Source organism: Lepidochelys kempii, chromosome 1 (genome assembly GCF_965140285.1).
Source record: "Lepidochelys kempii isolate rLepKem1 chromosome 1, rLepKem1.hap1, whole genome shotgun sequence".
Classification (NCBI taxonomy): Eukaryota; Metazoa; Chordata; order Testudines; family Cheloniidae; genus Lepidochelys; species Lepidochelys kempii.
In genome coordinates this window covers 206,628,772-206,649,843 of record NC_136380.1, presented here as the reverse complement: position 1 = coordinate 206,649,843, position 21,072 = coordinate 206,628,772, and the positions used below count along the sequence as shown (strand labels likewise).

Here is a 21,072-nt window from a genome sequence, read left to right as displayed (position 1 = left end):
AGTCTCTTCCATCCAAAGATCTCCATGCGCTCTACAAACAGTACTCAATCCTCCCAACACCCCAGGCAGAAGAGTAAATATTCGTATCCCCATTTTATAGATAGGGAAGCTAAGGCACCAAGCAGTTAAGTGACTTGACCAGTCAGTCACACAGTGAGTCCCTGTGACTAGGGCCCAAGAATCCTGACTCCCAGCCCTGTGCTTCAACCACTAGAGCGTGCTTCTTCACATACATGTTAGCAAATTGGGTGCTACCCTTGGTCTCTTGGCTGGTAATTAGCACAGCCCTTGTAATCACCGAATTTGGGCAGTGCTCTCTCCAGGCTTTCCCCAAGCCACAGTCCCATGCTTGCCACCTCTGCTGCTGGTGCCTGGTCTTGCCACCTTCTCAGCAGGGCCGGATTAACCTTTTGCGGGTCCGGTGCCAAACATATTTGTGGGCCCCCATGGGGCCAATGGAGCATGGCACGGGGAGGTCAGTCCCTGGAGTGAAGGGCCAGCCAGAGGCAGTGGGGCATGGCATGGCAGGGGCAGCCCCGCTCTGCCCAGCCCCGTCCAAGAGCACGGTTTACAAACCAGCAGTTGCCAGATGCACACTGGCCCACCAGGCCCTGTGCTGCCAGCGTGCCCCTTTCCCTCAAGGATAGGCCCATGCTGCGCCACACAGTCCCCCCAATTCTCTATGGCCTGCACCCCCCAGACTTATTATGCCCAGTGCCCCCCCCACTGACTCCTCCACTACAACTGCCCAGCACCCCACACAGAACCCCCACTTCCTAGCACCCCAACACACACAGACTTCCCCCATCACCCAGCGCCCACCCAGCAGACCCCCCCCATTGCCTAACACCCAAAACATACACACCTACCACTGCCCGGCGCCCTTGCCCATCACAGCCCCTCACTCCCCACTAGGGTTGCCAATCTTGGTTGGATGTGATCCTGGAGATTTAATCACATGACATAATCTTTAATTCCTGGAGACTACAGGCCAATCCTGGAGGGTTGGCAGCCCTACTCCCCGCAGGCCCCCCCAGAGACCCACTCCCCAGTGCAGAGCAGGGATCCCCCCTCCCAGCACAGTACTAGGGAGCAGGACAGCTGAATCTCAGGAGTGGCTCCATCTCCCGGGGCCCCACCCAGCCCTGCCTGCCTGATTGCAGGAGCGGGTGGGGGAGGGCAGCCACCGACTTCCCCAGCCCACCACTTCTGCAGAGCAGTAGAGAGAGGCGAGCCCCACCCCTGGGGAGCCCAAAGGGGATGGTCACTGGCCCGGAGCAGCAGAGATTGAGGGCTCTTCAGGCCGTCAGCGGCTGGCCAGTGATGGGGGTGGAGAGGAACCCTCAGCCAGCAGGCCAGTGAGAAGAGCTAGCAGTGTGTGGGGGAAGGGGCAGGGGGTAGAGAGGAGCCAGCAGCTCAGGGCGCAGTGCAAGTGGAGTGGGCCAGGCCGGGGCCCCTTTTGAACGTGGGTCTGGTCCCATGGTGCTGCTGGTGCCATTGTAAACCCAGTACTGCTTCTCAGTTTTCCCAGTCCAAAGGTCGTCTGACTCCCACCCAGCAGGCAGAGGAGCAGATAGTCCCCACAAGCATTCCCTCCGCTTGTTTTTGGAGATGTTACTCCCTTTCCGTGTGTTTCTCCTCAGCCCTCCTTGGAAATCAGGTTTTGTTCTAGAGAGTCATGTAGAGGGATTGCATTTGTCCTCCTCTTTTATGGCCTTGCCATCATCTTTAATCATGATTTCCTCTCCCCATCAGCCACACAGCATTTAGTTTTGCTAATCTGCCTCATTCCTCATGCCATCCTTCCCTCTCTGTGTTCTTGTATTTATTGGCTCTAGCTTCTCTCAGGTTTTATCCTTGATGCATCATCATTAGCTAATTTCCAGCCATCCGGTGGCCCCATTATTTATCTCAATATTCTCCCAGTTGTGCTGAAATATGTTTTCCAGTTACTGTGACAGGATCATATTCGTGTGTCTTTGTCTGACGCTCCTTCCTAGCTGATGTTTTGATGGTTTCTATTATAGCCTCATCCATCCCTGATCCCCTTTCACAAACAGAACTTAAGTTGATGATTATTTATTATTATAGGTATCTCTATGGTACCCATCCCAGAAGTATCTGGAGCTATTTATTTACATTACATTGGTTCCCTGAAGGAAGAGTGACAAAACTGCCATCCCCTTAAAGCCACCATAATCAAATCTAGGAGGATAATTTCCTAGAGCTCAGAGGGAGGAACCATTTTTCAACGACATCATAGGAGAACGAGAGGAGATTCAGTTTCTCTGACAAGGAGAATGTCTTGCTATCACTATGGTGTTTTCTATAGCACCCATAGTGAAATTAAACAGAAATTTAAAGGTACAGTGACTTGAGTGAAATCCCTGCAAGCTGCATTGACACTTTTCAAAAACACCATAATAGAGGCTCAACTTAAATGTATACCCCAAATTAAAAAACACAGTAAAAGAACTAAACAAGAGCCACCATGGCTTAACAACCATGTAAAAGAAGCAGTGAGAGATAAATAGGCATCTTTTAAAAAGTGGAAGTCAAATCCTAGTGAGGTAAATAGAAAGGAGCATAAACACTGCCAAATTCAATGTAAAAATGTAATAAGAAAAGCCAAAAAGGAGTTTGAAGAACAGCTAGCCAAAAACTCAAAAGATAATAACAAAATGTTTTTTAAGTACGTCAGAAGCAGGAAGCTTGCTAAACAACCAGTGGGCCCCCTGGACAATCAAGATGCAAAAGGAGCACTTAAAGACGATAGAAACTAAATGAATTCTTTGCTTCAGTCTTCACGGCTGAGGATGTTAGGGAAATTCCCAAACCTGAGCCGTCTTTTGTAAATCACAAATCTGAGGAATTGTCACAGATTGAAGTGTCGCTAGAGGAGGTTTTGGAATTAATTGAGAAACTTAACAGTAACAAGTCACCGGAACCAGATGGCATTTACCCAAGAGTTCTGAAATAACTCAAATGTGAAATTGCGGAACTATTAACTATGGTTTGTAACTTGTCCTTTAAATCAGCTTCTGTACTTAATGACTGGAAGATAGTTAATGTAACGCTAATATTTAAGAAGGGCTCTAAAGGTGACCCTGGCAATTACAGACCGGTAAGTCTAACGACAGTACCGGGCAAATTAGTTCAAACAATAGTAAAGAATAAAATGGTCAGACACCTAGAAGAACATATATTGTTGCGCAAAAGTCAACATGGTTTCTGTAAAGGGAGATCATGTCTTACTAATCTATTAGAGTTCTTTGAGGGGGTCAACAGACATGTGGGACAAGGGGGATCCAGTGGACATAGTGTACTTAGATTTCCAGAAAGCCTTTGACAAGGTCCCTCACCAAAGGCTCTTACGTAAATTAAGTTGTCATGGGATAAGAGGGAAAATCTTTTCATGGATTGAGAACCGGTTAAAAGACCGGGAACAAAGGGTAGGAATAAATGGTAAATTTTCAGAATGGAGAGGGGTAACTAGTGGTGTTCCCCAAGGGTCAGTCCTAGGACCAATCCTATTCTACTTATTCATAAATGGTCTGAAGAAAGGGGTAAACAGTGAGGTGGCAAAGTTTGCAGATTATACTAAACTGCTCAAGATAGTTAAGATCAAAGCAGACCGTGAAGAACTTCAAAAAAAATCTCACAAAACTAAGTGACTGGGCAACAAAATGGCAAATGAGATTTCATGTGGATAAACGTAAAGTAATGCACATTGGAAAAAATAACCCCAACTATACATACAATATGATGGGGGCTAATTTAGGTACAACTAATTGGGAGAAAGATCTTGGAGTCATCATTGATAGTTCTCTGAAGATGTCCAAGCAGTGTGCAGCTGCAGTCAAAAAAGCAAACCGGATGTTAGGAATCATATAAAAAGGGATAGAGAATAAGACAGAGAATATCTTATTTCCCTTATATAAATCCATGGTATGCCCACATCCTGAATACTGCCTACAGATGTGGTCCCCTCATCTCAAAAAAGATATACTGGCATTAGAAAAGGTTCAGAAAAGGGCAACTAAAATGATTAGGGGTTAGGAACGGGTCCCATATAAGGAGAGATTAAAGAGGCTAGGACTCTTCAGCTTGGAAAAGAGGAGACTAAGGGGGGATATGATAGAGCAGGGGTGGGCAAACTTTTTGGGCCGAGGGCCATATCTCGGTGGGGAAATTGTTTGCAAGGCCGGGGCAGGGAGTTGGTGTGCGGGAGGGAGTGTGGGGTGTGGGAGAGGGTATGGTGTGCAGGAACAGGCTCAGGGCAAGGGATTGGGGCAGAGGAGGGGTGTGGGGTGCATGAGAGGGCTCAGGGAAGGGGGTTGGGGTGCAGGAGGGGTGCGGAGTGCAGGAGGGGGCTCGGCAGGGGTTCAGGAGGGGTGCGGACTGGGGGAGGGAGCCCAGGGCAGGACGTTGGGGGGCAGGAGGGGTGCAGGGTGTGACGGGGCTCAGGACAGGGAGTTGGGGTGCAGGAGGGGCGTGGGGTGCGGCAGGGGGCTCAGGGCAGGGGGTTCAGATGCATGGGGGTGCAGGACGCAGCAGGGGGCTCAGAGCAGGGAGTTGGGATGCAGGAGGGGTGCAAGGTGCAGGCAAGGGGCTTAGGGCAGAGAGTTGGGGGGTGGGGTGCAGGAGGGGTTCAGGGTGCAGGCTCCCGCCCGGTGCCGCTTACCTAAAGTGGGGTGCTCTGGGGTGGCAGCGGCGCACATTGGGGCCAGGACAGGCTCCCTGCATGCCTGCTCTGGCCCCATGCCGCGCCAGTCTGGGAAGTGGCCGGCACCACAACCCTGCGTGGCCCCTGGGGGACGGGGGTGGCACAGGGCTCCGTGCGCTGCCCTTGCCATGCCTCCAGGTACTTTCCCCAAAGCTCCCATTGGCCGTGGTTCCCCATTCCCAGCCAATAGGAGCTGTGGGAGGCGGTGCCTGGAGGCAAGGGCAACGCCTGGAGCCCTCTGCCCCCGCCCATCCCGGGGCCCCAGGGACAGGATGCCGGCCGCTTCTGAGAGCAGCGCGGGGCCTGCGGCACCACATAGGGCAATTCCGCGGGCCGGATCCAAAGCCCTGAGGGGCCGGATCCGACCCGCGGACCATAGTTTGCACACCCCTGTGATAGAAGTATATAAAATCAGAGTGGTGTGGAGAAAGTGAATAAGGAAAAGTTATTTACTTGTTCCCATAATATAAGAACTAGGGGGCACCAAATGAAATGAATGGGCAGCAGGTTTTAAACAAATAAAAGGAAGTTCTTCTTCACACAGCATACAGTCAACCTGTGGAACTCCTTGCCTGAGGAAGTTGTGAAGGCTAGGACTATAACAGGGTTTAAAAGAGAACTGGATAAATTCATGGAGGTTAAGTCCATTAATGGCTATTAGCCAGGATGGGTAAGGAATGGTGTCCCCAGCTTCTGTTTGTCAGAGGGTGGAGATAGATGGCAGGAGAGAGATCACTAGATCATTACCTGTTAGGTTCACTCCCTCTAGGGCACCTGGCATTGGCCACAGTCAGTAGACAGGATACTGGGCTGGATGGACCTTTGGTCTGACCCAGTATGGCTGTTCTTATGTTCTTACCCATCACTTTAGTACCTAAGTACCTCTGGAAGCACTCCAGCTAACTGTACCAAGGGCCTTTGGGTACTGGGAGTCAGAGACCAATAGGTGCCACCATTCCTTTGCTTTCTCAGGCTCCGATATCTGAGCTGGGAATATAGCCATGGTCAGTGAGTTAGTTGCCAGAATCTATTGGTCATAGACACCACAAGGCCAGGGTGTTGTTTGTCTGGGTGCTCACAGCCTGCCAGTACAATTGATCTTAGGTTTGGCCCCAGGGCTTGCACAGTTCACTTCAGTTTTCTGTGGAATCTCTTTTATTTATATATTTATCCATTTATAAGGAGCCCACAGTGAGTCATCTAAGGACCTGATCCAAAGTCCATTGAAGTCAATGGAAGGTTTTCCCTTGACTTTCATGAGCTTTGGATCAGGACCCAACACAATAAAACCCAGACATAACAAAGAATCACCCAGTTGTTTGAATACAACTCAAAGCCAGGCGGTAGCCTAACATCTAGCACAGGGTGTCAAACTCCTTTGGAGGAGGGAGCTGAATTCTGTGTTTCATTATGGTCCATAGGCTGGGCTATAATTTCAGGATGTTCTACTCCCCTCGTTCCAAGGTGGACCTCCCACTAATTTCAGTGGAGGTTTGCACCGATATCAAGGGGAGAATACAGCCTTTAGGTGGGAGCTAAACATTATTATTTACTCAGTAACTTGTCACATTCAGTATCACTCAGTGAGAAAATCTGCTCTCCTTTAAGCCACCTATATTTCTGCCTTTATTTCTTTCCCTTTCCCATCTCTCTTTCTCCCCCTCTCCTCTGTTTTGTGTCTCTTCTCTGTTCTTCCGTCTGCATTCCCTTGCCTGCAGTGACTGTCAGTTCCCAGCCATCAAGAGCTTAAACTGATCAGCCGTGGACACTTGAAGTTGTCACACTGTTGCCACTGAAGTATCATCATTGCCCTTTAGAATTGTCACTCCCAATGAGATGAATAGGGGACAGGGAAGTTCACACCTCTGAGTCATTGCTCCAGGCTGTCTGCAGACTCAGGCAGACATGTCATCACTTTGCATTTACACTAGGTTCACATTTAGGAGGTTATTGCTGAAGCAATGAGACCTAGCCACTTCTATATTTTAAAAAATGAAAGTTTAGAGTGTCCATAACCTAATTGTTTCATGCTGGTCATAGGAATACATCACGAGGGCCACATCTGGTCTGCAGACCATATGTTTAACACCCTGACCTAAACTGGTAGCTCCTTCAGAAATCTCTCCCTCTCTGACATCTAAATATCTCCTCCCCCAGAGGCCCCCTTTTTTGAGCAGCCAAAATCTCTTTGTGTGGAGAGCCCCTTGGGACGTTGCTGCATGGCAACAAACATGCAGACGGTTCATCCAGATGCTCCCAAGGAAGAGCATTGTATCCAGTGGCCTGGGCTATTGTATCACTCATAGTTCCCACCCTCAGTCAGCTGTTGCATTGTGTGTTGATCCCTTGCCAGTTTGGTCTGTTAGCTCACTCTGCCTTGCTTGTGTATCGTATCTATTGTTATTATGACTATTATTAATAATAAATAACCCTTTGCTCTTATCCAACCCCTTCTGTCACTGGATCTCAAAGTATTAATGAGATAAGCCCTACCCCTTTTGTAAAGCAGATAATTATCATCCTCATTTCATGGATGAGGGAACAAAGGCACAGAGCTAGGTAGTGGGTTGCTTAAGGTTAGACAGGCAGCCTGTGAACCTGGACCTTCTAACTTTGAGCTCTGTGTTTTAAACACTAGACCATCCTTTCTCCCCTGTATATCAGTCTATCCACACTCTCTTTAAACTGCCCCTGCCACTTAAAAAGTATCAGACTTATTTAGTACAAGAGAAAGGCAATTCATAATTATTTCACTCAAATCTTTTTCATTTATACTTTCTTGATCCATTTGATTACCTTTTAAAAAAAATTAATATCCTGTAGCACAAAGACATACAACACTTACTTCCCTGTGTTCAGTAGGAGACTCTGCCAGGAGCAAGAGCTGCCCGGCTGACCCGACCTGGCTGCCCATGCCAGGGCTTGAACTGCAGGACTTCTTTGTAAGCAGATGGCTTCAGAGAACAGAGCAATTATCTGCCAATAGCAGTGCCAAGCCTGGTGTGCAGCTGATTAATAAGTGATGAACTCCTGCACTGTTTCACTCAGAGGTGCATCTGGCGTGGCCCAGCACACCGCCACTTTCTTTTCCTCCTAAGGTTAATCTTCAAGGAGACTCTGACAAGTCATTTAGGCTCAAAAATTAGATTATGGTTTATTTTTAACTGTTACAAAATGATTTACATGATTTAAAAAGAACTGTCAGCAGAGAGCCTGACTCTTCCCTCAGATCCACCAGTGTTAATCAGGAATAACTCCATTAAAACCCAGACACTTACACTGGAGTAAACTTGGAGTACATGCCCAGGAGTCTCAGCGGGCATGTAGTGGGGTGGCTACCCTGAGCCACCACCCATGATACCCCAGCTACACTGCTATTTTTACTGTGCTAGCTCGAGCAGAGCTGGCTCAGGTACAGTTATGCTGGCTGGGAATCACACTTCCCAGCTCAAGTGTAGCTATATCTTCAGTGTCACTGAGATCACAATTGGGGCCCAAAGCTTTATGGTTGTTGTAGAGGTTTTATTTAATTGAAACCTGTCTCCGCAGTGTTAGAAGCCTTGGCTCGTGCCGCAGAAACAGCGAGCGAAATTGACTGCCATTCCAAATAATATATACTTCTCAAGCACCTTTTATGTGAACAACTCCACAACTTTACCAACAGCAGTTATCTGAGCCCGCAGCCCCCCGTCTAACAGGTGGGGAAACTGAGGCACAGAGAACAGACATGAGTAGCCCAGGGTCATTCAACAAGTGAATGGTCGCAAGCTGAGCAGAGCACAAAATGACACAAACAGCATCAGTGATGACGAGTCAGTTAATCTGAAATTCTTTGCATGTCAGGTGGTGTTAGTAACACAGAGAAGGACAGTTTTTAAATAGGAATTTCAAGCTTGGCAGCTCCCAGGTCAGAAAACTGGTTTGCAAAATAATATTTTTAAAATCTCCTGCGAAGAAGAAAACCCCGAAAATACCCAGCAGAGGGCAGGGTGAGGGCATGGAGGCCCCTCTGTTCTTTTTAGCTAGCACTGTTCATATTATAATGGCTGGCATTTCCTTCCTCACTTTGTGTTTGCTTGATTCCAGCTGAGATGGAAGCCTTTTGAGATCCCCAGAGCCTCTGAAAAAAAGCTGGACTTTGTGAGCGTAAGTCAAGCAGCTGGAGCCTCCCAGGCCATTTTCCTTCTTTATAGGGTTTAGTAGAGCAGATAGCAATAATGTGCAGTTTACAGAGGGGGAAACTGAGGCACAGAGAGGCCCACTGACTTGCCCAAGATCACACAGTGAGTCAAAGGCAGGGCTAGGAATAGAACCCAGGAGTCCTGCTCTTACTACGAGACTGTACACTGGCAATAAACAGAGTCTGGGTAAAGAGCAGCCAAGCCTCGCATATAGTGTTTTGGTACTGAAAAGTTGGAAGGGCTTTTTGCAGCCGTAGCTCCCTAACTGAAATCAACCAGGCCACTCAAAGCCAGAATTCCCTACCCTCCCAAGCTGGGTCTGACGCCTGAACTACCGAGTGAGAGATTCGCTGCTCCCTTGGGATAATCAGAGGAGTTCACTCCAGCTGAGTCCAGCCCCATTCCCCTTACGAGCTCCCTGGCAAATGCTGTGAGGAGGACAGACACCCGGGGTAGCTCATCTCCTCAGGGAGAGGGTTTTCCCCACTCCCTACCAGTGACTATTGAGCTGGGTCTGTGCCTTCTGCCATGGTTTTCGAAGCCCCCCCTTTACTGGGCTTTAGAGAAGCTTTGTGCGCTGTTAGCCACTGGCCTGCTGCTCTGCTGCATATTCAGCTTTGAGAGGTCTCCAAGGATCAGGGTTGTTTTAAACAACGGCAAACAACAGTCACGCAGAGACAGGGAGCCCAGCCAACAGAGGTGGGATCTCTGAGGAAGGAGGGAGTCCAGCCAGGGTGCACAGCCCCATCGAAGGGGATGGAGGGATCTTGTCTCCATCCAGCTACCGGCTGCTCTTTCTAACTCAGTGTGTTTGTCTCCTAGGGTTTGCACACATTGTGTGGAGCTGGGGAGCCCAAGTCACGGAATGGGATTGCCATCCACATCTTCACCTGTAACACCTCTATGATTAATAGGTCAGTGACTATTAGATTTGAGGTCCAGGTTTTCCAGGGCTGGTAGTTTGCAAGTTAGTTTGCAAGTGTGAGGCTTTGTCTACACTAGCATTTTTGTTGGCAAAACTTTTGTCAGTCAAGGGAGTGAAAAAACCACACCCCTGACCAACATAAGTTTCACCAACAAAAGTGCTGGTGTGGACAGCGTAATGTTGGTGGGAGACAGTCTCCTGCTGACATAGCTACAGCTGCTCATTGGGGGTGGTTTAACTATGCTGACGGCAGAGCTCTCGCCCACCAGCAAAGAGCGGCTACACGTGAGACCTTACAACGGCACAGCTGTAGTGGTGCGGCTGTAAGGTTTGTAGTGTAGACGCAGCCTTAGTGTTAGTTTGCAACCATCCCAATAGCATCTGTAATTCATTGCAAATGCTCTCTGAGAGCACAGACCACATAGCAACTATTTTGCAAATAACAATGCCTAGATATCCCCTAAATTCACGTGCACTCCACAAAAGTACTTAGATACTATGGTGATGGGTGGTATAGAAAACCCTAACAGATTGCACTCCCTTGGGTAAACATCGTACAAAGAGATGGGATGCACATTGATCAGCAGGGAGGTGGGAATGGTGAAGGGTTGGGGCTGCAGAGATAAGAGGGGCTTTTCTGCAGGGTTCATAGATCCTTATCCCACAGACCAAGCTCACCCTTGGAGGTCAATAATACTTAGTATCACACCTGACAGACGTTAACAGTTTCTCACAACAATTCTGTCAGGTGAGTCAGCATCATAATCTCCATTTTACAGATGGGGAAATGGAGGCTCAGAGTGGGGAAGTGATTTGCCCAAGGTCACGGAGGAAGGACGTTAGCAGAGGCAGGACTAGTCCTCAGGAGTTCCTAGTCCCGCGCTTTGTGCATTAGATCATCCTGCCTCCTGCGTGCCTCTATGTGCTGAGGCTCCACCAACCCTGTGAATGGGGCTCCCAAGGTTGCCTCTGTTGGCATCACTGACTCTCTACCTGCTCAAGAGACCCTCCTATTACAGCCTGTAGTATGTGTGTGCCTGTGCTCCTTTTTCTTTAGGTGCTTTTACAATTCAGATGGAGACTTCCTGATTGGTGAGTTACTGATGCGACTTCTATTTCCCCCCATCATTGCTAATCTCTGTTGCCATCTGCCTTCCTCTCTGTTTCTCCCAACACCTGGTTCGTTCTTCCTGCTGGGAAGGTTTGGACTGGTGGTCGGTGAGAAACATCACTCCTGGACCATCCAAAATTAGGTGGTTTGGTAACGGTTAAGTTGCCTACCACATTCGGCTTCTCTCTCTCAGTCCAGGATTGTAAGTCTCTTTTTTTAACAGGACCCTGATTCCTTGGCTAGCTAGTCAGTGTCCGGTTCCTAGTGCTCTGCATCTGTAATGCTATTGTGGGAATCCTATTAGGCATGTCACAAAAGTCCTTGAGGTTTTCTGGAAACTATAAACCCTGGGATTGATAGACCGCTCACAGCTTTGCTTCAGTCCAAGACTAGTGAGTCTTTGACAGGGGATCTGTGTTCCTGAGTTCCACCAGGCTGGGGTGTCCAAACTTGCAACAATAAGTGTTGCATTGGAACTTGAAATGCATGCACATTTAAATATTTTATTTCACCAAAAATAAATGCATGTGACCCTGATATTTGTTTGTATCTTTCTTGATTGATGAATAGAAACGACTTGGTGACTGAACTCATTCATCAGCAAAAACCCCAAAATACCAAACTGCGGTTCCTCTGCTCTCTCCCCACCGTGAGGTGAAAGGGAGAGGGCCCGAGTAGGGCATACTGCATGACTTCACAGGCCTTCCGGTTACGGTGTGGGCCATCCTGGGCCAGTACATTCAAGAGAACGAATGCAAATGTTAACTAAAGACCATTAGCCCCCGCTCTAGTCGAGTGGAGAGTTAACCATACTTGGCCTCTGCTGTGTATCAAAGAAGTGAAGGGGTAACCACATGGAAAGCAGGATCCTGTAGCTCTTGGAGACACAGTTTGCATCTTTGGTGAAGGGGAGAGGCTCCTCACATGAAAGAATGTGTTGAGTAATCCCCAGAACCACTGCCCTGAGGTATAGTGCAATAGTAACCTCTCCCCCTTTCTTTGTATTCTCAGAGTTCAGAAGTTTGGACTCACTGCCACTCAATAATTAATTTATTCTCCTAGTGGCATAGGTGCAAGGGAAGAGGAACTGACTGGCTGGCTCTGGGGATTGGCATACAGAGCCTTTTGCATCTAGGTCTCTAGTTTAAATCCATCCTCGGCTGCTAGGCCCAGATCCTCAAAGATGTTTAGGCACCTTGCTTCCTTTGGTTTCAGTGGGAGTTAGGTTCCTAAATATTTTTGAGGAGCTGGGCCCTAGTAACTGAACACTGCTCCCATCTAATGGCTCTTCACTGGCCCTTAGGTGAAACGAATCTGAGGAACTCAGGCCAGTTCTTAGTGGATATACAAATCAATCACAGCTGTCATTAACTGGACTTCTTGCTAGTTTAACCTGAGACCAAGTACTGAATGGCTCAAGAAGGCTGAATTTGTATCTTACCTCTCAAGATGATCCCACTGGCGGGAGAGCAGTGAGAAGCACAGTTGCACTACTGTGGCCTGCTCTGTGGATACAGAGCGGTCAGTCTGGCATCATTCATCAGCAGTTGCTTCTTTGAACAACAAAAGAACGTGTTTCTGTGTTTTTTTCTGTCTGAGCGATTTGTTCGCCTGTAACACTGATCTGCTTCTGTTTGCTGCTTACACACAACATTTCTCCCTAGGCCACAGTGTGAGGGTGATGGTGGGGTCAGGAAGGACAGAGAGCATCTGCAGCTAAGAGAAGCAAGAGCCTTCCTAGGAGGCTGGTAGCATACTGGGGGGAAGAATGAATTTGCAGATTGAAGCTTATAAACCGTGACTTTTGGTGACAGGAAAACCCTCGGGTTCCTCAGTGTCTGCTGCTTATGTTTCCTTCCCACAGTGCCACAGCAAGGGAAGCTGCTCATCACCACCGAGTTTGGCAAATTGCTGGTGGAGCCCAATGAGATCTGTGTCATTCAGGTGAGGACTAGGCAGGATTCCACCTCCTGCTGGCTTATTTTTGGAGGGAACCTCCGAAAGCATGCTGCTGACGTTGAAACAGTGAGTTTTGCTCGACCTCAGTCGAACCCCAGAGAGCTGGACTAACCCAGGGGGCCTTAAACTTTGCTCAGCAGAGGCTGCATTAGGAACTTGCCACGAACCCCTGGGCTGACCTAATTTGTGTACAGTGCACCAGTCACAGCCACCCTAATCTTTAATAGAAAAGCATACAGTGTGGCATGGGCTGCTTGAATCCAGTTTGAGCATGGCATGCTGGGATATGTAGGCTCAGCAAGCCATGCCACCATGTTCAACTTGAGGGCAGCCCTGGGGGGCACCCTGTAGAAGTCAGTTGGCTGCATTTGGCCCACAAGCCGCACACTGGCCACCTCTGCATGAATCTTTTGTGGGCTGTAACAACCATCTTGAGCTGCTCTTGGTATCTACTTTTATTTTTTCCTTCCTAGCAAGGGATGCGTTTCAGTGTGGAGGTGTTTGGAGAAACCAGGGGCTACGTCCTGGAGGTGTATGGCGCGCATTTCGAGCTACCTGACCTGGGACCCATCGGTAAAGATTCATCATCAAGTTTACAATGGGTTCTGTGGGGCCAGAGTGCTACAAGAGCAAGGGACTGAGAGCCAAAATCCATTCCTCCTTTCTCCTCAGGCTTTCCATTCACATGGGATACAGAAGGCCAGGTCCATCCTCTTCTTGTAGCAAACTCCCTTTTACGACATAGGAAGGCTTAAAATTTCAGAGACCTCTCTGCTAAGAATGAATTGGAAGCCTCAGTATGAGACGCTCAATAGGAATCCTGGAGATGCTCTTCAGTTGCTCCCTGACAAATGGACACTATCATTTCAAAGAGTAGCCCCCATTCCCAACAAAAAACTTGGAAGGCCATTAATTCCCTGATCCCCCAGGAGTAGAGAAAGGGATCTTTCCCCCCACCAAAATGCCCTCTCCTGTGTGATGTGTGCTCTGCAGATCCTTCGCCTTGCTCACTGCTTGCTCTGGAGTCCTGTGGACCTGTGGAATGAGATTATAAGAGTGATTCTTCGGCACCCTTAGCTGTAGCACTCCAGCCAGGATACGGCGATTTCATGTCGTTACAGTCAATGCCTGTTTTATATGATTATTTATACCATTTTGCCTATGTATTTGTAACAAGTTTTTTCATTAGTTAGCTTTTTTCAGAGACACTTTTGGAATTCTTGAGTCTCCAAGAAGGGAGAAATCTATTCTAACGTTCACTTTTTGAAGAAAAGTAAATGACTGTACTTGCCTGCAATCCTTCTTTTCAGGAGGTAGCAATTATAGGAGATCCTCTCCCTACCAGCCACCCCACTTCCCCCCAGAGATCATTTATATTTTATTCTTGTTTAACTTCACTTTTCACTTGAAAACTGACAGCTGGAGGAAAGTACTGACTGTTAAACCTCAGCAGCAGGTAGTAATGCCTGGCACATTTATCCAAGGAAGTCAAAGTTCTTTGTAATAAAAAACAATAATAATCATGAGAAGAAGAAGACTGCTTAGCACTCATGTGGTGCTTTACACTTGAAAATGTTCTACAGACATTAACCAACTCTTACAATACACCTAAAAGTGAATAAGTATCATTAGCCTCATTTTATTATTATTTTCCACACGTCCAGAAATGTGCTGGTGCCTGATGGCTTTCTAGAGATCTTTCCCCAAGGTTATACAACCAGTCAGTGACCGAGCCAAGAATAGAAAGTCCCTGATGTCTAATCCTCTTCTGCCACCCCAAGGTAACACTCCCCGACTATTGAGGGTGGGTAATAGTGTAGTAATCAGAGCTGTGAGAGTTGTCTGACTCCCATGATGGGAACATGGACTTAAGTGCCAGAGCGTGTACCAGTGACCCCTGTCTGAGAGTAAGGATTACAGGTAAATAGTTTTGTTGAGAACAATAAGCCTCTTTATGGAGTACAGTGAAGTGCCTCTAAAGTCATTCAAACTCCAAAAGTACACCGGTATAACCAGGGAAGGACAACAGTCCCCACCTTGTAAAGACATCACTCAGAATCTTGCTGCTTTTTTTTTTTCTACCCGAGGGGCCAATGGTCTGGCTAACCCACGAGATTTCTTAGTGCCAGTTGCCTGGTATGAAGATTGCCAAGTAGCAGGTGGCTACACAGTGATCAGCAAGTACCAGGGCAAGTTGTTTTCAGCCCAACAGGTAAGGAAATCAGAATCCTTTTCACAAAGACTGGATCACACTGAAGCTCTATTAGTTATAAGTGCACATTATAGGATGTACTATTTACCAACATGGCAAATAACTTTGGGGACCAATACTTCTCCCACTGAAGTCAGCGGCCAAATTCCCATTGAGTTAAATGAAAGCAGGATTGAGCCCGTTGTTTGTTGGCACATTTCACCCTCCAGCTAAAATGCTCTCCATCCATAGTAAATGTTTCTTAAAGAATTGTTTGACTCTGAAGTTAGTAAAAAGTTAGTGATTCTTTGCCTCTAGGTGATGATTTTTACCTCACTGCTTCCAAGTGCTATTCAGTGGCCTATGTGAAAAGACAGGAGTGTATTTCTGTGGGGGGGCATTGGTCTAATTTCTATTGGGCAGGTGTTCCTGTTACAAAAAATTACCATTACAACTATTTCCTTATGGGTGGCGTCAGCAGTGAAGCCAAGGAGTAAATGGGCCTTGGACACCGAACTCCCCTCTCATCACTAGAAATGGGGCAGAGCTGAGGCCCATTGGCAGGGTATGGCGAGGAGGAATGTGCCCTGCCACTGCCCAGGCAGTACCTGTTCTGTGGATACACAGGGGGCTTCGGCTCCAGGCTGTCAACAGAGCACCATTTACTAACACTAAATGCATTTTGAATAACAGAGCAGTGCCCTGTATGTTAGCAGCATGTTGGAGAGTGCTGGGGATAATCTTCTGCTGCCTTTGTTCTTCTTGATTTGATAGGATTTCTCCCCATTCAATGTGGTGGCCTGGCATGGGAACTACACACCATACAAATACAATCTGGATAACTTTATGGTCATCAATTCTGTTGCTTTTGACCATGCGGTAAGTTCTAAGGCTGTCAACATAGGCATGTATGAGGTGGAGCAATGAAATTGGCGCTTATGAAATCTAAAACCATTGGGAGCTGTGGGTGCTCAACACCACTGAAAAACTAGGTCTCTTATTAGGAGCCTAAATATAGATTTAGGAGCATCACTGGGGTACCTAAGTTTGAAAATGTTGACCTAACTTCTCCAGTGCCACACAATGTATCAGTGGCAGAGGTGGAAATAGAACCTGGGACACTCCTGTTGCCCAGTCTCCTGCCACACGCTACCCCTCCTCTTCGTCTAGTCATCTGCTTGCCACACCACAAGGCCAAAGTCTAATTCAGGCCAAATGTCTGTAAATCCTTGGAGTTGGGGACCAAATCCTGCAGTGGTGTAAATGTCAGTGTAAGTTGCACAGCAGGTAACTGGTGAATTAGAAAATGGATGTCAGTGGAAAGTCCGTGTAGCTTGCACCACATTGGCATCTCAAGCACCTGTGACGTTCAGTCTCTTTGAGATCAGCTTGGAAAGCACTGAACAGGGCTGTGCAAGGCAAGACAGTTCCCACACAGAGTGGGCCCAATTCTCCAATCCACTACACTTGTTTTACATTGAAACACGGTGAAGCTGGTGAAACAGGCTGGGAACTCAGGCCTTACGTCAGGGAATCTTACACCCTCCTGGTTGTTGCTTTTCCTGTTATACCTTGAATAGGTAAAGGGGGGAATATAAGTTACAGTCCTTTTCCACACCTGCTAAATTGATCAGACTTAGTCTAGTTTACCACTTACTCCTGATTTCTGGCAGACTTACAGCAGGCATGTCATTGACAGCACTGTGTGTCCCTTCTGCGTTTGGACCACAGCTGTCTTTTGGTAAATTATATAGTTATTATTAATTACTATTATTATTTAACATTTCTGTTGTCAGAGTATTTGGAGTCTACAATCAGGTTGAACTCCATTGTGCTAGGCCCTATACAAACATATAAAAAATGCCAGTCCCAGTGCCAAAGAGCTTGTGCTCAAAAAGACAAGACATAACAGGTGGATGAGACAAACAAGCAGGCCAGGGTGGGGAAGACAGAGTAACAGCTATAGTAGGATGTGCATAGTTCCAGACATCATTTGTGTCATCGGAAATCTGCTTCAATGGGTGATTCTGACCTTTTAATTTGAACAGCCAGAGGAAGGAGATGGAAGTAGGTAATATGGGACACTGGGATAATATAGTCCCACAGGCATCCAATCACTGCTAGGAACTGATCCAGCGGGTAGTGTAGACGTACACTCAGATTTCCAAACCAGTTATCAAGTGTAAACTATTCAGTCACTATAATGAAGTGGTTCACGAAAGCTTATGCTCAAATAGATTTGTTAGTCTCTAAGGTGCCACAAGTACTCCTTTTCTTTTTGACAATTCTTTAAGTAACCCTCAGATGAATTTAATCAGATCTTGCCAACTTGAATATATCTAATGTATCTAAATATTTTTTTAACCTGTCCTTTCCCTATTTTGGCTTACATTTCTTCCTTCTGGTTGTTAATATTGTATTGAGTATCTGATCACTATTAACCTTTTTAGTGAAGACTGAAGCAAAACAGGCATTAAACACTTTGGGCTTCTTGATGTCATCAGTTATTAGCTCTCTTTCCCCCTACACTTTCCTTTGTCTTTCTCTTGCTCCTAATGTACTCAAAGAACCTCTTCTTATTGCCTTTTATGTCTCTTGCTAAATGTAACCCATTTTGGCCCTTCACCTTTCTGATGTTGTCCCCAACATGTCTGTGCTATTCTTTTGTTTTCATCCTTAGCAATTCATCCATGTTCCTACTTTTTGTAGGATTTCTTTTTGATTTTCAGATCATTAAAGAGTTCCTGATGAAGTCATATTGGCCTCTTTATTATTCTTCCTATCATTCCTTCGCATCAGGATAGATTGCAGTTGTGTCTTTAATATTGTCTCATTGAGAAACTTCCTAATTCCTCTTTCCCTGAGATTTTCTGCCCATGGGACCTTACCTGTCTTTCCTTATCATTTCTGATCTATCATTTCATGAACGCTTTCACCCAAATTGCCTTCCACCTTCAGATTCACAACCAATGTCTCCCTGTTGGTCAGAATCAAGTCTAAAATGGCTGTTCCCGGGGTTACTTCCTCCACCTTCTGAAACAAAAAGTTGTCCCCCATACATTCTGGGAACTTATTGGGAATGTTGTGTTTTGCGATAGTAGGGTCACTTGGGGGAAAGGAGAGGAGCAGAGTTGTATGGTCTCCTCTGAAGCCAGCATTCCCTGCGGGATGAGGAAGTGCTGCAGCATTCTGGGCTCAGGACAGCCCCTCTTCCTCTCTGCAGTCAGTGCTGCAGTCATATGAGGAAAAAGAAAAGGAGTACTTGTGGCACCTTAGAGACTAATCAATTTATCTGAGCATGAGCTTTCGTGAGCGACAGCTCACTTCATCGGATGAAGTGAGCTGTAGCTCACGAAAGCTCATGCTCAAATAAATTGGTTAGTCTCTAAGGTGCCACCAGTACTCCTTTTCTTTTTGCGAATACAGACTAACACGGCTGTTACTCTGAAACCAGTCATATGAGGGAATCAGCAGGACCCAGACAAGATGGTGGAAGGTCAGGGGTGGCAGAGTGCTTGTCATGGGAGAGACAAGAATTAGAGCTCTTCTAGGCCAGCCAAATAAGGAGGCATCTCCTTCCTCCTATGCCCAGAATGGGATCTGGTGCATGGGTGGCCTCACACCAGCCAAGAAATCCCACTCACCCTCCAAACCTCTTCTAAAATACAGATGGTGAAAATGTTTCAGAGGGTGAGAGGCTGAATTGGCAGGTGTGGCTCACAGGATGCAGCTGAACTGACAGGTCTGAACTTAGCCATGCTTTCTGATTTGCCATCCTGTTTTGTTTTGTTTTTTGTAGGACCCATCTATTTTCACTGTCTTGACAGCCAAGTCAGCTCGACCTGGAGTGGCACTTGCTGACTTTGTCATCTTCCCACCCCGATGGGGGGTGGCTAACAACACCTTCCGGCCACCTTATTACCACAGTATGTCTGCCCTTACTCAGTTACCCTTGAGAAGTGGGTCGGGGGTGGGGGTCAAACAAACCATGCTTCCTGTTCTCCACAGGAGCCACAAGGAGAAAGATGGCTTTGCCTGCATCCTCTCACTCAGCTAACATGGGCCACTTGCAGCCAGCCAGTCTTTCTTGGGGCAGGAACCAAAGGAAAGCTGTCCCCATTTACAGCAACTGAGGACAACTGTACAGGAGGTGACATGGCTTGTGGTTACACACGTACATTTATTTGTATTAGAGAAGCACCTAGAGGCCCCACCAAGGTTGGGTCCCCATTGTAGTGGCACTGTGCAAATGCTTAGTAAGGGTATGTCTGCATTGCAAGCGAAGATGTGAGTGTAGCATGGGAAGGAAGACCCACACCAGCTTTCATCTAGGTAGAGCAGGTAACAGTAGTAGTTAGTAGTAAAGACATGGTGACCCAGGCTTCAGTGCAAGCTGGCTGCCTTAGTACAACGCCATGGGGAACCATGGATATGTATTCAGGTTGCTGGCCTAAACCGGAATCTGTGCCTCCATATCTTCCCAGCTATTTTTAGCTGCACTACCTAAATTAAAGCAAGCATGGGTGTACCTACCCAAGCTATAATTGCATGTTAATTTGCAGTGTAGATGTACTCTATAAATAGTCCCTGCCCGCCAATGCTTACCATCGCACCAGAGAAGAGACAAAGGGCGGGAGAAAGCAAGTATTATTCCCATTTTATAGATGGGAAATTGAGGCACTGAGTGGTTAAGTGACTTGCTCAAGATCACACTGGAAGTCTGTGTCAGAACGGGCACTGGACTCTAGATCTTCTCAGCTCCTCTCCAGTGCCATAACCATAAGGCCATCCTTCTTCACCACTTCATGTGTATCTAGTTGGAAAGTGGTGCTGTTGTTACCTCAGCAATATCTGGGGTGCTTACAGGCAGAGATTTGGAACCAATGTCCTTCTCAGCCATGTTCTTAGTGGCAGGTGACTACATCATGGAAGAAAAATAACCCTTTGCCACCATCACTGTCTGCTCCTTGTTGGTTGGCCCTGCTCTCGTTTCAAATAATGAAAGAAAGGGAAAACAGCTGGACGCCAATTATGCCAGGTCACTCAGAGTGTGTTTGAGAAACACTAAGTTCATATTTATAGGATTGTTTTTCACCTGTGGAATGATAGTGTCTAACCTGGCTGTCTGAACATATTACATTGGCTTAGGAAGTGCCCAGTCTTGCAAAATGCTGAGCATCTTCAAATCCCATTGAAATCTGTGGTGCTCAGCACCACTGTAGAGGGATAATGAGTTTAAGCAGTTCTTTCTCATACATTTTACATGGGATCTAGTCTTTTACCTGTAGAACTGTTGTTGTCAGTTCTTGTGTCCTGTCAAAAACCTGCATTCAGAGAACATGAAGGCTGCACAGTTCGGTACTCAGATCATGAAGTGGCAAAGTTATGATTTCCCACACAACCTTAACTTTCTCCTATGTATGAATGCATATTGAGGCTTTTATTACATGGGCATACACAATTTCTCTGTCTTTGAAGGTATTTATATGACCCTCATCCCTGTAATATCCAAATGTCTGAGAATCAGGAATGTATGTGTCTTCCCAGCACCCCACTCAGGGAGGGAAGTGCTGTTTTCCCCATTTTACAGATAGGGAACTGAGGCACAGGGTGGAGTAAGTGACTTGCTTATGGTCACACAGGAAGTCTGTGGATGAGCCAAGAATTGAATCTGGGTCATTTCAAGTCCCAAACCTGTGTCCTAACTGCTAGGCCAGCCTTCCTATGATATAATATATTTTACAGCCTTAGCTACACCTATGTAACATCTTACACTTCTGTGTAATACCCTCCTAAATGCAGTTCATGAGCCATTTATATGAAAAATTTCTCAGTAAACCATTCATACACACGATACTGCAGATTAAGGATGAGTAGTAGTGAACATGTGCTTGCAGATATAGGCTACCTATATTTTTGCTAAAGTAGTTTTGTAATTGAATGCTTCATCCCCGAATTGCACTGAAGAAAGGATGCGCT

The 21,072-nt window shown here is 46.8% G+C and overlaps 1 protein-coding gene across 6 annotated transcripts in view; it reads left to right on the top strand.

The window, feature by feature from the left end:
- The window catches only part of HGD (homogentisate 1,2-dioxygenase), a 37,778-nt gene that overhangs the window by 14,458 nt on the left and 2,248 nt on the right, over positions 1–21,072 (top strand). For all 6 annotated transcript variants that reach the window (XM_073309583.2, XM_078848409.1, XM_078848408.1 and 3 more), the window contains 8 exons: positions 8,813–8,872; positions 9,730–9,821; positions 10,890–10,924; positions 12,808–12,887; positions 13,376–13,475; positions 14,990–15,114; positions 15,868–15,972; positions 18,893–19,019. In XM_073309583.2, the coding sequence (XP_073165684.2) occupies positions 8,813–8,872; positions 9,730–9,821; positions 10,890–10,924; positions 12,808–12,887; positions 13,376–13,475; positions 14,990–15,114; positions 15,868–15,972; positions 18,893–19,019 (724 nt within the window). The remainder of the gene's footprint in view (positions 1–8,812; positions 8,873–9,729; positions 9,822–10,889; positions 10,925–12,807; positions 12,888–13,375; positions 13,476–14,989; positions 15,115–15,867; positions 15,973–18,892; positions 19,020–21,072) is intronic.